At 40.9% G+C, this 15,421-nt stretch overlaps 1 protein-coding gene across 1 annotated transcript; it reads right to left on the bottom strand.

Moving 5' to 3' along the window:
• Positions 1-2,687: 2,687 nt before the first annotated feature.
• Positions 2,688-8,727, bottom strand: NDUFAF4 (NADH:ubiquinone oxidoreductase complex assembly factor 4). The gene is made up of 3 exons (XM_046674334.1): positions 8,490-8,727; positions 7,878-7,981; positions 2,688-3,264 (listed from the first exon to the last, which is right to left on the bottom strand). Exons 1-3 carry the CDS (start codon positions 8,710-8,712, stop codon positions 2,977-2,979), a joined length of 615 nt encoding a protein of 204 aa, XP_046530290.1. The 5' UTR covers positions 8,713-8,727; the 3' UTR covers positions 2,688-2,976.
• Between the last annotated feature and the right edge of the window lie 6,694 nt (positions 8,728-15,421).

Below are 15,421 nucleotides of genomic sequence, written 5' to 3'. Positions count from 1 at the left end.
GAGGAAGTGGAGGTAAGAGGGTTGCATCCAGATCCCAGGTGGCCTTCAAGACCTCCATTAGTGCCTTTTGTGGTTAGGATGACCATACCTCCTAGTTTGTCCAAGACATTCCAATTTATGCCTATTACCTCTATTATTCTAATGTCATTGCTGCCCTTTTCAGTCACAAAAGTGTCCCAGTTTGGGCAATATTATATCATCACCTTATTTATCGTAGAACTTTGCCAAAACGACCCACTTGGGCACCTTTTCCTCTATCGGCTTCCTGGACCCCAGTTCTTCTGCCCACCCTATGCTTAACCTCCCTCTCCTCTCCTGACCCTGCTAACCCCAAATCTTTTTTAAAATCTCCAGGGATTCTTTCCTTTTCCCCTTCATCACACCTGAGAAAGCTTGTCCCCTTCAAACGCCTTCAAAGCCACCCTTCTATCTTCTACTCCTTCCTTTTATTCCTACACAGTAAACTTTAGAACCAAAAGGTGATATTTAACCTACACAGATGGTCAGCACACACTCTGTCTGGACAGTCTGGTGCCACACTGGCCACTAAATATTTTTTAAAAGTCCCTGATACAGAGCCCATGAACAAGGGAGTCTCTCAGACTTACTAAACGTCTATCACAGCAGACGGGGCCCAGACATCCATGTCTCCAGAGCTCTACAGGTGATTCTCATGCACAGCAGGCACTGAGCAATCCTGGCCTCACATGTCCCAAGCCACCTCACTTGACTCCTATAACCCCACAGAGAGGCAACACAGTGTAGCACTCAGAAGCAGTTTTGAAAACAACCTACTAGGGTTTAAATCCACGTTCCACCACTCACTATGTGGTTCACCACTCTGAAAATCTTGAAGATACTTTGGATCTCTCTGCTTCAATTTTCTCTGTAAAATATGGTTTACAGTAGTACTCACCCTCATACTTGCAATAAATATTAAGCAAGTTAATCCATGCAAAGCACCTAGATGAGTGCCGAGGACAGCAATTGTTTTTAAGATGTTAGCAATCATTACCTGTTTTACAGTTGAAGTCACTTCCAAGATCACACCGCTAGTGGTGATGCTGAGATTGATACCCACGTTTTCTGAATCTAAACTCCACACTTTCCAGGATGCAACTACTACCCAAGCACTCTCCTACGTGTAATAAAAAGCAGCAATAGGCCAATGAATGATATGGGAAGTACTTTATTTTATGTGACACCATGTAACAGCCATATTTACAGCTGCCTGACCAGTGTAGATTTGAATGGGGAAGATGGCTCAGAAACAGCAGTATTAGTAATTCAAGTATTGACCCGTATTTCATAAGGGGAAAGTTCTGATGATTGATTTACCAGTTTTAAAATAGAATTTTATATTCAGAGTTCTTATTTTCTTAAAAGAATTAGTTTTGAACCAAATATATACTAGGTATAGTTTATTCACATAATGAAACTGCATTTGAAAACAAACATTTCCCACCTTTTCTTTTCTCAGCATTATGAATGCCTCATTCCATCATCATGCTGGATTCCTCAGAATCTTCCATACCATTTCCAGGGGAACCCCTGCAAAGCAGCAAATGTCTACCTTCTCTCAGAAAGAAAGTGATAACCTGGGATTTTTCTTATCACTTTCCCCAATATTCCTAAAACTCACAGCTCTGCTCTTTGGAGAGATGCTTCTTTTTGTCACAACAGAAAAAAACACACCACTAGGATTTAGAAAACCTAAATTATGGGCCTGGCTATGTCATAAACTACAGAATAATCTTTAAAAAGTCATGAAATCTCCCCAGGCCTCTGTTCTCAAATACAGAAAAGTAAGTCATTATTTGTTCAGTCCTTTGTGGTCCTCTATGTACCTTCACAGTAACCCTTAGATTTAAGTCAGGCTGCATTATCCTCATTTCATGGAGGAAATTCAATCTCAAAGAGGTTACACAATCTACCCAAAATCCCACAGGTAGTAATAGGACAAAGCCAAATTTACATAATCTTGCTCAAGACCCCAGTACTCTTACACATTATGCTCATAAATTTGTTAAATGGATGAAGAAGCAATTTCCCAGGTCCCTTCTAATGATCACATTGCATGATTCTACTTGCTAATTTTTCTCTCCTCTTTCAGCCAGCATTTAAATTAGAAGATATACACATTTGATCACTAAATTTCATTTACCACAGTTCTTTGATTTAACCATTCTTTAAAATTTTCTTGTATTTCTACATTAAGTCAATAAAAAAGTTTTTAAAAATAACTTTTTTTCAGATAGCTCCAACTACTGCTTGCCTCTCTGAAAGCTTCTGGACTGATCTGTTTGTCAAAGCAGACATTGTTAAAATTTTATAAACACCAATTCCTTCTCATAATTTTAAAGAGTTATTCCATATATAAAACCAATTCAAAACAAAAGAAGTTCTAATTCTTATTCCCTGTAGTAGTAATAAAAATGTATTTTTCTCTTGATTTGGTATCCAGTCTCCTGTCTTTATTTAGAAAATAGTTATTCTACCTCACTGTCAAGTCTCTCTTTCCCTAACAAGAAAATGTCAGTCTTAAGAGTCAGGAAAGCTCTTACTTTCACTATTCCATAAGAATAAACTAATCATCTAAATTGGAAGATGAAACTTTGAATGTTAAATGAGGAATTCAGGACACTTCCCAAGAGGCCAAATGACCAATTTAAAAGCTGATGATATGATATGTGCCTAAAATAACACATTCTTTTATTTATGATAAATTTGTACATGTGCTTAGTCATGCTGATATACATATGAGCATATGCCTAAACCAAAATAAAGTTTAAAAGAAAACAAAATTCAGTCTCAGCAATACTGAAAATTCAGCAGAGCTCAATAAATAGTGTGGTCTCACAAGGAGGGAGTTTTAAACATTCGGTAATTTATATAATTTAACATGCTAAAAGTAAGAAAATAAACAGGGCATGGGGATGGGGAGTATGTATAGGAAAAGTAACTTCAAGATTTTCTTCATTTTGATTCGATTGCTTTCTTGTCTTCAGGAGGGAAGATTTTGACTTCAAAAGTAATAAAATACTTGAGAAGGGAATTGACATCTTTCTGATCTAGATAGTATTCTTCTGCTATTTTCTCAGCAGTCCATGTTTCTGGATAAAGTTTATGATTATTGAGAAGTGTCAAAGCCTCTGCAACAGAAATTTTGCCTTTGGGAATGTTCTTAATATTCATCATGTCAAAGTGATGGCCTTTCGGCAGTCTGAATTCCTTTGGCTCCTGAGGTGTTCCAGCATCTTTTACCTAGTACCGAAAGACAAAACAAAAAAGGGTTTCAAGATGAGAGAAAAGACCTGACATCTACTTTCATGCTTCTCAAATCTCCACTATTCTTCTTCAAATAAATGCTTCACATGCTTAAACTACATTTTCTCATTATAATGAGCCATAGTTTGATGGCACTTTTGCCATGTTGCCATTTCATAACTATATCTTAATCATCATTAAGAAATTTAGGTAGTTCTAGAAAGTAATTATCGAATATATACCATCTACTCACATTATTTCATGTACATTAATGAATAAAACGATCAGATTAAAAAGTGCTTAGAAGGGCGAGATTCTGATGCTGCCCTAACAACTTACTTGATAATCTCCATTCTGTTTCCTAGTTTTATATTTCATATTCGATGCCCCCAAACACCTTGAAAGAATTCAAATATTGGTGGAGATCTTCCAAGAAAATAACCTAATCCCTCCAATACCCCAAGTGATATCAATAAAACTACCTATGCACACCCATCTTTCCGTCCGTCTGTCCTACCCGAGCTTAATCCTTGCATTTGTCCCCTGTATTTCACTCCTGCTACCCAGCTATGCCCATCATTCCCTTTTCCTCTGCCTTTCAACTGCACCCCGGCTACTGCTGCTGTTCCATCAAAGTATAAAAATGCTATAGTCACTACTATTTAGAAACACCAAACCCAAAACCAACACTTCCTTTATGACCAGTTTCCTTCTTTTTAGTTAAGCTTTAGAAGATAATGATATTTGTGATCTCTAATCCAGAGGATTAGATCTTAACTCAGAGGACACTTTTCAGGCTTTATTTGAACTCACTACAGCATCCCATGCTGTTGACTTCTCCAAAGTGCCCATAACTGTCTTTCCCCTTGGTTTCCATGCCAACCCACTCCTGGTTTTCCATCTCTCTCTCCAGTGGTCCCTTCTTTGTTTTCTTTGTGATCTGTTTCCCTACAGCTGCCCCTTAAACGTTAGTGTGTCCCAAGTTCTGGCCCAGGCCCTTTTTTCATTCTACACATTCTTCCTAAGTAATCCCACACACCCCCTGAACTTTCATGACTACCTACATGTTAATGACTTTCAAATTTGATCTCAAACCTAGACCTTTCTCTTGACTTCCAGACCCAAACTCCCAAATGCCTAATGGGCATCTCCACTTGGACAATCTACAAGCAACTTAAAATCAACATGTCTGAAACTGAACTTATCCCTTTCTCTGAAAATCCAATGCTATCCTCATATTGTCTACCTCAGTGACCAATACCACCCACCTTCCATATCTCATTCCAAAACTCAAAGTTTCTCTTATGTCATGTTATCCCTGTCATCCCCCTCTCCTTCACGCATTACAGCCAATCAATGACGAAATTCTGTTGATGCTGCCTCCTCTCAAACCCCTCACTTCTCTCCCAGTCACTAAATCAGCCCAGTCCAAGCCAATGTCTCCAGCAGGAAGTGCGGTAAAAGCCTCCTAAGTGGTCTCCTCTGCCCAGATAAAACGCTTGTTCCCTCTCAGCCCACTCTCAAAACTGCCCCATTATGAAGCAGATCTGAGGGAGACATGAAACTTTTCAATGACTTCCCATTGTTCTCAGGATAAAACCCAAAGACAATAAGGATCTTCACAATCTGGCCCCTATCACCCCATCCCACCTCATTTCTCCCAAATTCACCCCTCACACTTCCCCCTAACTGTACAGAACTCCAACTGCTCTGCAAAGGCATCACGCTCTCTCCTACCTTCATATTGTAACTCTAGTCTGAAACACTCTTCCCAACTTCTTCACCTTCCTAAACTCCAGGCTTCTCTTACCTTCCGCCTTCCACTCCAAACCACTTTTACTCAGACTTCCCTTCTGATCATTCTTAAATACTAAGATTAGTATTATTATGACACTAAAAAATAACTGATAAGGGGCCGGCCCCGTGGCCAAGTGGTTAAGTTCATGTGCTCCACTTTGGCGACCCAGGGTTTTGCTGGTTCAGATCCTGGGTGCAGACATGGCACCACTCATCAGGCCATGCTGAGGCGGCATCCCACACGCCACAACTAGAAGGACCTACAACTAAAATATGCAACTATGTACTGGGGGGATTTGGGGAGAAAAACCAGGGGCAAAAAAAAAGACGACTGGCAACAGTTGTTAGCTCAGGAGCCAATCTTAAAAAAAAAATCTGATAAAATTCAACATGTTCTCTTGACTAAAAAAAAACCTTAAACTGGAAACAGAAGAAAATGTCCCAAATGAGATAAAAGTATTTCTTAATCAGAAACCATGTCATTTTATTATAATTAATGCTGAACATTAGAGGGTCCTATGTAAGGAAAGAACAGGATAGAATACCAACTTGCCCTGCTACGTAAATGCTACAGACAACATAGAGAAGAATTAAATATAAATACTAGAAAGAAAATGGTAATTCTATGCTAATGATAAGAGAGTATCTTTAGAAAAATAAGAGAATCAACTGGAAAACTAACAGAAATGATAACCTCACATTGTGGTTAGCGACAATACAAAAATCACTCACTTTCAGACATATTAGCAATAAACAATTAAAAAACTTCAGGTGAAAAAGATTCCATAGTAACAACCTTCACTCTATCCCCCAAAGACTCAGTAAAACAAAGATGTGAATTCTCCTCAAATTAGTCTATAAAATTCCAATTCAATCAAACTCAAAATCCAAATAGAACTTACTTAAGAACCTGACAACTTGATTCTCAAGTTCATCTAGGAAAAAAATGTGACAAGAGCCAAGAAACTTTTGAATAGAAAGAGATAAGATGGTAACATATATCAAGACACATTATAAAGGTTAAAAATATTATTCTAGTATAGAAACACAAAAATAAGTAAACAGAACTGATCAATCCATAAACAGACCTGTATGTGTATGTGTTAGCATTTTGAGTAGAAGGAGTGCGTTTATCCAACAAATTATATTTAGACAACTGATCATCCAGTTGAAAAGATCTCCACACACCACTTATTTAACATCCAATAAAGACTTTAACATAAAATACACACTCATAAAAGTACTAGAAGAAAATACAAAAGACTGTTTTTATGTTAGAGTGAGCTCAGACTTCCTATACCAGGAAGGACAAAAAGGCTAACATACTTGAAAGAACTTTGAGCAGCAATAAATAAATAAGCTAAAAACTCAGACAAAAAATAAATTACTTGACATGTCATAGGCACAGTATCACTAATGTCTAGAGACATCACAAATCATTAAGAAAACTACACACTGCCCAAAAGGAAAAAAGGGACAAAGAACATAAATAGATACTTCAACCTTTTTTTCATTATCACGGCCCCATGAGTCTTGTTAGACTTTTCCTAATACCCACTGTGAAATTTTAATATCACTGTGTATCTCTTTATCTATTATGTCTATATATCTGTGTTTTATACAAAAAAGCATTATTTTTTTTTTCGCTCCCCAGAGCCAACTTTCAAATGCAAGATTTAGTATAACACGAGAAATAATACTTGGAAGTACTGTTCAACACCTGTCTAAAAATAACATGAACATCAACCCCTATAACTTTTTACGTGAGCATCTGGTGATAACTGAACTCTACAATTGCTATTATATGCAGTAGTTTCCAAACTTTATTTTACATATGAGTCTTCTCTTCTCTAGCAAAAACTGTATTAATATCTATATCTGTGTAAACAGTCTATTGCCTATCTAGAGAGAGAGAGAGACACAAGCAGAGCATTTTAGAGTGGAAAAAATTGGGGAGTTGTCACTGGCATTTCCCTCTCCTTTGATCAAACTCTTCCCCTACTTAGAACCTTTCTGCCCCACAAACTCACCTGGATAACTCCCACTCATCCTTCAGGGCTGAGCTTAAATGTCACTTCCTCAGACACCATCCATCATCCTCCAATCTCAAATAGGCCCCTCTGATATACACTCACAACACCTGTACTTCTCTATCATAGACATATCAGTAATTCCATGCATATGGTTGCTCTTCCGTTTAATGCCTGTGTCCCTCACAAGACCATAAGCACCACGAGACTAAAGACCAGGTCTACTGTGTTCATCACTATATACAAAGCACTTGTGCCTGACATTTATATATGGATTTACATATAGGTTCCCATTCCCAATGTATTCTGTGATCTCCCTTTCTTCCTTTCCTATCTGAATATGTCCTTAAAAACCAAAAACAAAGGAACACCAACAACACAACACTAAAGGAATCCCAAAGAGTAGAACATACCTCAATCCACTGAAGGATGAGAAAATAGTATTAAAGCTCTCCTTTGGTCATTCAAATGACAATCACTGAAGTACCCTACCAAAACCGACAAATTCTGAAATATCAAATAATTCACATAATTCATTCGATCAATACTTTCATCACAAGTGTTTTAGGATTTCAGTAAATATCCAAGGAACCAAGGCATGTGTGTCTTGCTTAGACCACGGTGCTTAAATTTTTCCAAAGCACCAGATTCTGGTCATAACTACACTGACATTTTACACTTGCAAAGCATTCACTTTCTTTGCCATTTGCCACTTCTCTTGATCATTTTCCTAGTGCCCAAAAAGGTTAAATAATTTATTTACTTCCTTTAAACACACATTACCTGCACAGAAGACACAGGATCTTTGGAATCGACATACACATCTTTCAGTAATGACAGCAATTTGTCATCTTTTCTAGCAATTTCTCCCTTAATTTCTGGATGGACTAAGGAAAGAAAAAGAAATGTCACAAAATTAAAACCAAAGATTTCCTCTAAGATCCTGAACACTTAACACAAGACAGTCACTTTGTATTTTTCGTTTAATAAATAATCATTCGGACAGTACAGAAAGTAGTTTAAACGCAAATCAAAATACTAGGTCAAGCTTGGCGTCCATCGATCAGGGAAGACCCACATGATTCCTTCTGACTCATGCCCACTATCAGGTCGCTAAGTGTTAAGGATAAAAGGCCCGAGTACCGGGGCAGCGGAGCACAGGCCGCCTCCCCGGGGACTACGAAGGAGGCGGAGCCGCCCCTCCACCGCGGGCGCGAGGGCACACTCTCAATGTCACCGGCTTGGCGGCTCCGCCTTCCGGCGCTCGGCTGACCCGCGTCGCTGCGGCCGAGCAGGTAGAGAGCGGTCACCCGGTCACCGGCCCGAGGTCCACTGGCGCGGACCCGCCCAGCCCGCCCCGGGGCTCCCCCGCGCGCCGCGCCCCGCACCACTCACAGCTCAGCTGCTCTTGCAGGAGGCTCTTGGTGGAGGGGTGCCTGGGAGCGGGAGAAGGCTTCATCCTGCTAATTTCCCGTTCCGCGCGGTTCTCCAGGTTGAAATTCCTGAACGCGCGAGCCAAAGAAGCCCCCATCGCCTCACAACATGATGCCCTCGGTTCACGCCGCACGTGGGAAAACACTGGCGCCGGCGACCTCCGTAACCAACTGAGCATGCGCATGTCTGGGGTCGCCCGGCCGCGCGCCGGAAAACGGGAGCTAAATGCGCGCCGTTCGCCCCCTAGCGGTCGGGAGGACACACGCCGCGTCTCGGCCCAGAGGGTATCAAAGGGAGCGCCTCCCTCCCGGGCGGGAGACGTGCTCCCTCCAGCGGCCGCTTCCCGCGCGAGGGGGCGGGGCTCCAGGCTCAGACCCGCGGTGGTTCCCGCCCCTGGAGACTCGTGGAGTCGCGCGGGAAGTTTTAAGCAGTGGCATGTTGGGCCACACCCCAGACTTTCTGATTTAATTTCTGTGGAGTGAGGTCCTGCATTGGCTCAAGCTTGCCACGTGGGTCCAAAGTTGCAGTCTGAGGAGAGAATCAAAGTTGTACGGAAATTGACCTTGAAGACCTTTCACAGGTCAGTGCAGCCAAAGAGGAAGCCAACAAAAATGGAACTAATTGCACCAGGATAAAGGAAGGGTCTAAAATTGCCCTTTCCTGCTTTAGTGAAAGGAAAATAATGAGAGTGTATTCCTTCTCGATAAATATTTGTTCTCAGTCATTCTTTTGTTAAAACGCCCCTTATTTTCCTGTCCCCTTGCCTGATACATTCCTGAGCCACCGTGTTCTCTTTTTCCATGATCTTTTATATCCTGCTCTCATAACTCAGTTGACCTAATTATCGATTTCGGTTATGCTTTCTTTTCCTTTGTCTTTATTTTTGCTAGTAATTTGTGTTATTTCTCCATGCTGTTAAGTGCTGAGTCACCGCTTCATTTCCTAGCCTATTTCTCCTTTCTCCTGCCTTCCTCATTCTTTTTAAGCCAGGGCAACTCCGTGTAACTTAATGAAAGGAATAGCCAATGAGACATTAGAAAAGAATGAGTGTTGTCACATTTCTCCCTCTCTCTACCCCATTTCTGAATGGATTACTGTGTTTGCTGCTTTTATTTAAGATTCTTTAGAAATATTGTCATTAATCCATAATAAAAGAACCCACCAGGAAATAGGGTCTCCAGAGTTAGACTATTTCTCACAGACTGTGGCTGCAAGATCTGTTTTTAGTGTTCTCAGCTCTGCTTAGTGAAATGACGTTGGTTGGTTGTTTTTAACCAGTTAAAAGCGAGAAAAGAATCGATGTAAAAATAATTGAATCGAAGTAATTGTTTTTAAAAAGAATCTAAGTAAAGAAAGGAGCAGTTTTATTTAAAGAAAACGAATGTAATTATTAAATATAATATTCAATCTTAGCAAAAAGTCCTACAAGGAACAAAGCTTCCACCATTGATTATCGTGACACATTCTTACTGGGATTGGTATTTGGAATTTACAGAGGCTGAAGCCAGTGTTCTCTGGTCGAGTTAGTTGGGAAGTTATCCTGAAGGTGGCAGGCTGCTCCAAGATTTCCATCTTTGAGACAGAAGCATGCTCCTAACTCAATGCTTTTTAGCCCAAGTATTCATATTTCCACGGTGGCAAGAAGTTTTCATCTGCCTGATTATGTCCATAAGCTTCAACAACTATGGTAGCAATTCCACTCATTGCCTATTAAAATATTTTAGAAGTGAAAAAATCATTTTCATAGAAATTCCTCCACACTTCTGGCAGCATGAAAAAACAGTATTAGAAGTTACGGGAAGTGTAGGAGATGGTGGGGATTACCGCATGAAAGTATTCCCTGAATTCCCACCTTTAGGTAGAGTTTGGATTCAACATTTAAGGAGCGTCCAACCTGTGTCAGCTGCTTTGCCTGGTCCTGGCCTCAAAGAGCAGAACAGAAGGCAGAGATACTCCACCAGAAATGCCCAATTGACTGTCACCCCTTGGGAATCATCACGGAAATAAAACCTGAACCACAAATGCATAATTCCAGCTCTTCTTGTCAAAACATATAAATTAGCAGGAAGTCTGACCTCAGAAATCCCCCTGGGCTTATGTTAAGGGTTGATGTCAGGTCCCCAAGGAAAGTATAACTAGGTTGCTGCTCAGAATTAAGCAGCATCTCTCTGAGTGGAGTGTTATTATGGGTATGTATTGCTGAATATTTTAGGATACAAATAAAATAAACCCAGGGTCTTGCCAACACACAGGAATGTAAAAATTCTATGAGAAAAGGAATTTTTGTCTGTTTTGTTCACTGCTGTTTCCATCACATTGAACAGTGCCTGGTACACAATAGGAACTAAACAAATGTCAAGTAAATCTCAAATGAACCCAAAGACAAGTAGGGCCCCTGAGCTGGAGTCTAGGCGCTGGACAGGCTCTCACTGCCTGAACACCAGCCCCTTGAGAGAAGTGAGTTCTTGTGGAAGTCACTCACTCTGGTTGAACCCACTTTCCTCATCTTAAAACTGGGATGGGGGCCAGCCCCGTAGCTGAGTGGTTAAGTTCGTGTGCTCCTCTTCGGCGGCCCAGGGTTTTGCTGGTTCAGATCCTGGGCGCAGACATGGCACTGCTCATCAGGCCATGTTGAGGCAGCGTCCCACATGCCACAACTAGAAGGACCCACAACTAAAAGTATATAACTATCTATTGGGGGGGATTTGAAGAAAAAGCAAAAAAAAAAAAAAAAAAAGAGAGAGAGAGATTGGCAAGTTGTTAGCTCAGGTGTCAATCTTTAAAAAGAAAAAAAAGCTGGGATGATAGTAATTATCTAATGGGTTTCACACAGTTTAAAAACATGAAGTGTCTAGTAGAGAGCCTAGCTCAGAATATGATGTTCTATATTTGTATTGCTTTCCATTTTCCAGAGGAGCAGGGAGAAGTCTGAAAAAGAACCAAAGATATTCTGAAAGCCCTGGTCTACAGGTGAACGAAGGGATAAAATAACTAAATATCTGAAAGTAAAGTAAGACCTATGTCCTCCAAGAATTTAGTTTAAAAAATAGGTGTTCTAAATTTGAGTTTTATTTGCTGATTTGCGTACTCTGCACACATGGTGGCGTTGCTGAGCTCACTGAGGTTGGAATTTGGGCGGGAATCATTAACTCAGGGCCACAAAATTCCCCCTGCCTTTGCCTGGCGCTGGTGGCAGAAATAGTGCTTAGCTAGTCTCCTCCTTGCTTCCCTCCCCTCTCCTCAATCTTTCTCTCTCTGCCTAGACTTTCTCCTTCATGCACTCCTTCCTGTGAACATACTTCAACAGCATTCTATATTCTTCAAAGGATTGCAGTCACTAAACCCAAGTGACAGGTGACTCAAGGAGCCCAGGATAGCCCCCAGAGATTGCACTGCTCAAACCCCAACCACTAATGAGCCGCGCAGCAGATTTGCAGAGAAATAACTCATCCCGGTGGAGATGTCCCCATTCAGGCAGAGAGAACCTTTCCAGGGCCTGGACTCCAGCCCAGTGGCCAGAGAATTTGTGAGAATCCAACTGAGGTCTTTTACAAGGTTCCCAAGTTTGGCTAGCTTTGTAGCAATGCAGTGTTGTAGGTTTGTGAAACCCAGAATAGTTGAGGGGGAAGAAACCCAAAATTCAAAAACCAAACAAACCAGGCTTTGGGCAGATCCAGTGTTCATAGTGAGAAACACTGGGTCTCACAGATTAGAGTTACCAACCAGCAGTTAGACCCAGGTGCCTGCGCTGCGGCTACTGCAACTCATGACTTTGCCACTGTTTTAGTTTCCCATTGCTACTAACAAATTACCGCAAAATTGTGCCTTAAAAGGGGACAAATGTATTCTCTTAACAGTTCTGGAGGTCAGAAGTCCAAAATGGGTCTTGGAAGGCTAGAATCAGGTGTCAGCAAGGTTGTCTTCCTCCTGGCTCTAGGAAAGAATCCCTTTCCTTGTCTTTTTGGCTTCTAGGGACTTCCAGCCTTTCTTGGCAGCCAGCAATTGCATCATTTCCTTGTCCTATCTCCTTCTCTGACTATGACTCTCCTGCCTCCCTCTTTCACTTATACCACTCTTGTGATTACATTGGGTCTCATGTGGATAATCCAAGATAATCTCCCCATCTCAAGATCCTTAATTTAATCACATCCGCAAAGTGCCTTTTGCAGGTTCTGGGGATTAAGAGGTGGACATCTTTGGGGCACCATTGTGCTGCCCACCACAGTCATCATCTTCAGAATATCCATATCTAGCAGGGTAGTTATGATCAATTTAGTAAAATTCAATGATAGAATGATGGAGAGAATGCCTGGAATTCTTCATTCAGCCCCACAGTGCTGATATTCCAATTGTTCAACCTGCTGGTTGAAAGAATAAAACCATCTTGCTTGAGCCGTAGTATTCTTTCTCTCAGGTTTTGCCTAAGAGCCATAGTAGCTCACTAGCAAATTTGCCACTACTTTGCCAGGTCTGTATGTTGCACAGGAGGCAATTTTTCTTGGGCCCCCAACCTCTCGTTTTCTCTGGAGCACGTATGTCTGAGAAGCCTCAGTGAACAACAATATGAATCTCCCTTGTATATAAAGCAGTATGACCAGTTTCCCTAATGATGGCATCTTAGAGATAGCAGGAGTCTACCACCTTTCTCTCCTTAGTCTTCTTCCCACTCCCTTATTTCCCTCTCGGCTTAGAATTTCACCATCACCCCCAACTCTGCTTTTTTATCCCGATCGTTCCCCCTTTGGCTAGCTCCTCTCTCCCTCTGTCTCTGGGAATTGCATGCCTCCCTCTAAACTTTAGTGCACACAGCCCCCTGCTGTGTCTCATTTCTGCTGGATGTAACACTGTTAGCCAAGGCAGGGAGACAGGTGGGGTAGGCAGAAATCTATGACCCCTAGTGACCCTAAGCAGAGAACCCAGTTGAGCCTGCCTGGACTTCTGACCTACAGAACTATGAGATACTAAATGGATATAGTTTTAAGCCTCTAAGTCTGTGGTGACTAGTTATGCAGCCATAGAAAATGAATATAGCAGGTAGTCTGAGAGTCAGATTGGGGATGAAGTGGGTGGGTTTGAACCCACAAACCCAGGAGGGTTCAAGGATTGCATTCTGCCCCCTGCCCCACCGCCACATCTCACTCAACATATCAAGTGCCTGACAACACACCAACACGCTGTATGAAGCACTAGTGATAAAGTCAAGGTCACATCCTTGTGACCAGGAGTGACAGTACTGTAACACAGTATTATCACGTGGGAATATTAACGGAAAGCACATATTAGGAACAAAAAACACAAGTGGGTTGGGGTAAGCATACCTGAAGTTACGCAAAGATTTCGCCAGTAAAAGGGGAAAATCACAACTCCAACAAATATAAAAACACATGTCAATGATTTTAACTCATAAATGAGGGAACTGGCAAGATTTACAACCAGTTCAAGAAATCAAAACCCATGCCATCAGAGATAAAAAAGTAAAAAGGAGAAGGATGCTTAGGAAGAAAGAGGCAGGGAGAATGGGATGAAGCTATTGTCGAAGTCATCACAGGCCAGCTGGTAGAGATCTTCAAATGATGAAACATAGAGTTCGGTCTTTATTCTCCATATGTGAACGTCTCTCGAATGGAAGTTAAAGAGGAGTAGACCTATTTTAGAAAGATGATTGACAGCTCCATAAAGGATGGTTTGGAATAGAGAGACCTGGTAAGATGCTGTAATTACTGTCCATGTGAGAAGTAAGCTTTTTTGTCCAATTTTCTTAGGGATATCTATTTAATAAGCAGTCTCTGGAGGGGCACTGTTTAGACATATCTTCCACTTAAGCTGGACGAATAGATAGCAACCTAGGCAGTGGGATTTGGGATTCAGAGCCTGGAGCATGAAATGCAGTCATCTATTTTAATATTCTCATGCCGCTCTTGGTGCAGTTAATCTTTTTTAGAACTTTTGATTGAATAGAAGCTCAGAATTTACCAGTGCGATCCTGTTGACATGCAGGTTCCTAACCCATGGCCACAGGCACAGTAGCACGTATATTTCCAGAGAAAGCTAAAAATACCAGTTCTGTCTACAGTCTCAGCAATCCAATATGGTAAACTGGTATATAAAGTTTCTGTTTTTGTCAAAAAAAATAATCCATGTACCTAGCTAGCTACATTTTGATGTGGAGTTTGAATACATTTTTTGTAAGAAATTGTAAATGTTTATGCAAGGAAAAGAGAATCTTATTATTTAGCAATGTAGCTCTGTTAGAAAAGTAAAGATAGCTTTTTAAAAAATAACTTCTGGTGGTCTAGTGGTTAAAGTTCCACACTCTCCACCTTGGTGGCCCGTGTTTGTTTCTCCGTCGCGGAACCACATCACCCATCTGTCAGTTGCCACGCTGTGATGGCCGCTCACATAGAAGAACTAGAAGGACTCACAATTAGGATCTACAACCATGCACTGGGGCTTTGGGGAGAAGAAAAAAGACAAAGAGGAAGATGGGCAACAGGTGTTAGCTCAGGGTGAATCCTTCCCTGCAAAAAATAAAATAAAAATAAATGCAAAAAATAAATAAAAATAACTTTTGATTATGAAAATTTCAAACATGCTTAAAGGTACAGAGTTTATTATAATGAATCAGAATCACCATGTACCCATCACCCAGTATGAATGATTATCAATCCATGGCCAATCTAATTTCTTCTCTATACCTTCCCATTTTCCTACCTCCCTCAGTTCTCTTGAAGCAAATCCTTACCAAAGACAAGAACTGCTCTTTTCAAATGTAACCATAAAATAATGGTAGTATTTTTAAATAGTATGAATGAGAAAAAGGTACAGACTTTTGATTGGGTTTACATTTGTAAATCTGTTATTATTTGTTTTCGATGAACTTGAGCAATAAAGTC

This window comes from Equus quagga, chromosome 11, assembly GCF_021613505.1.
Source record: "Equus quagga isolate Etosha38 chromosome 11, UCLA_HA_Equagga_1.0, whole genome shotgun sequence".
NCBI classification, from domain to species: Eukaryota; Metazoa; Chordata; class Mammalia; order Perissodactyla; family Equidae; genus Equus; species Equus quagga.
The sequence above is the reverse complement of the archived record's forward strand: the minus strand, read 5'-3'. Positions and strand labels throughout refer to the sequence as shown.

Excerpts from the sequence above, each read along its gene's own strand:
- NDUFAF4 (XM_046674334.1), bottom strand. The coding sequence starts at position 8,712 with ATGCGCATGCTCAGTTGGTTACGGAGGTCGCCGGCGCCAGTGTTTTCC. Across the intron at positions 7,982-8,489 it reads CCTGCAAGAGCAGCTGAGCT|TCCATCCAGAAATTAAGGGA; the intron begins GTGAGTGGTGCG and ends TTCTTTCCTTAG. Across the intron at positions 3,265-7,877 it reads ATCCTGTGTCTTCTGTGCAG|GTAAAAGATGCTGGAACACC; the intron begins GTAATGTGTGTT and ends TTTCGGTACTAG.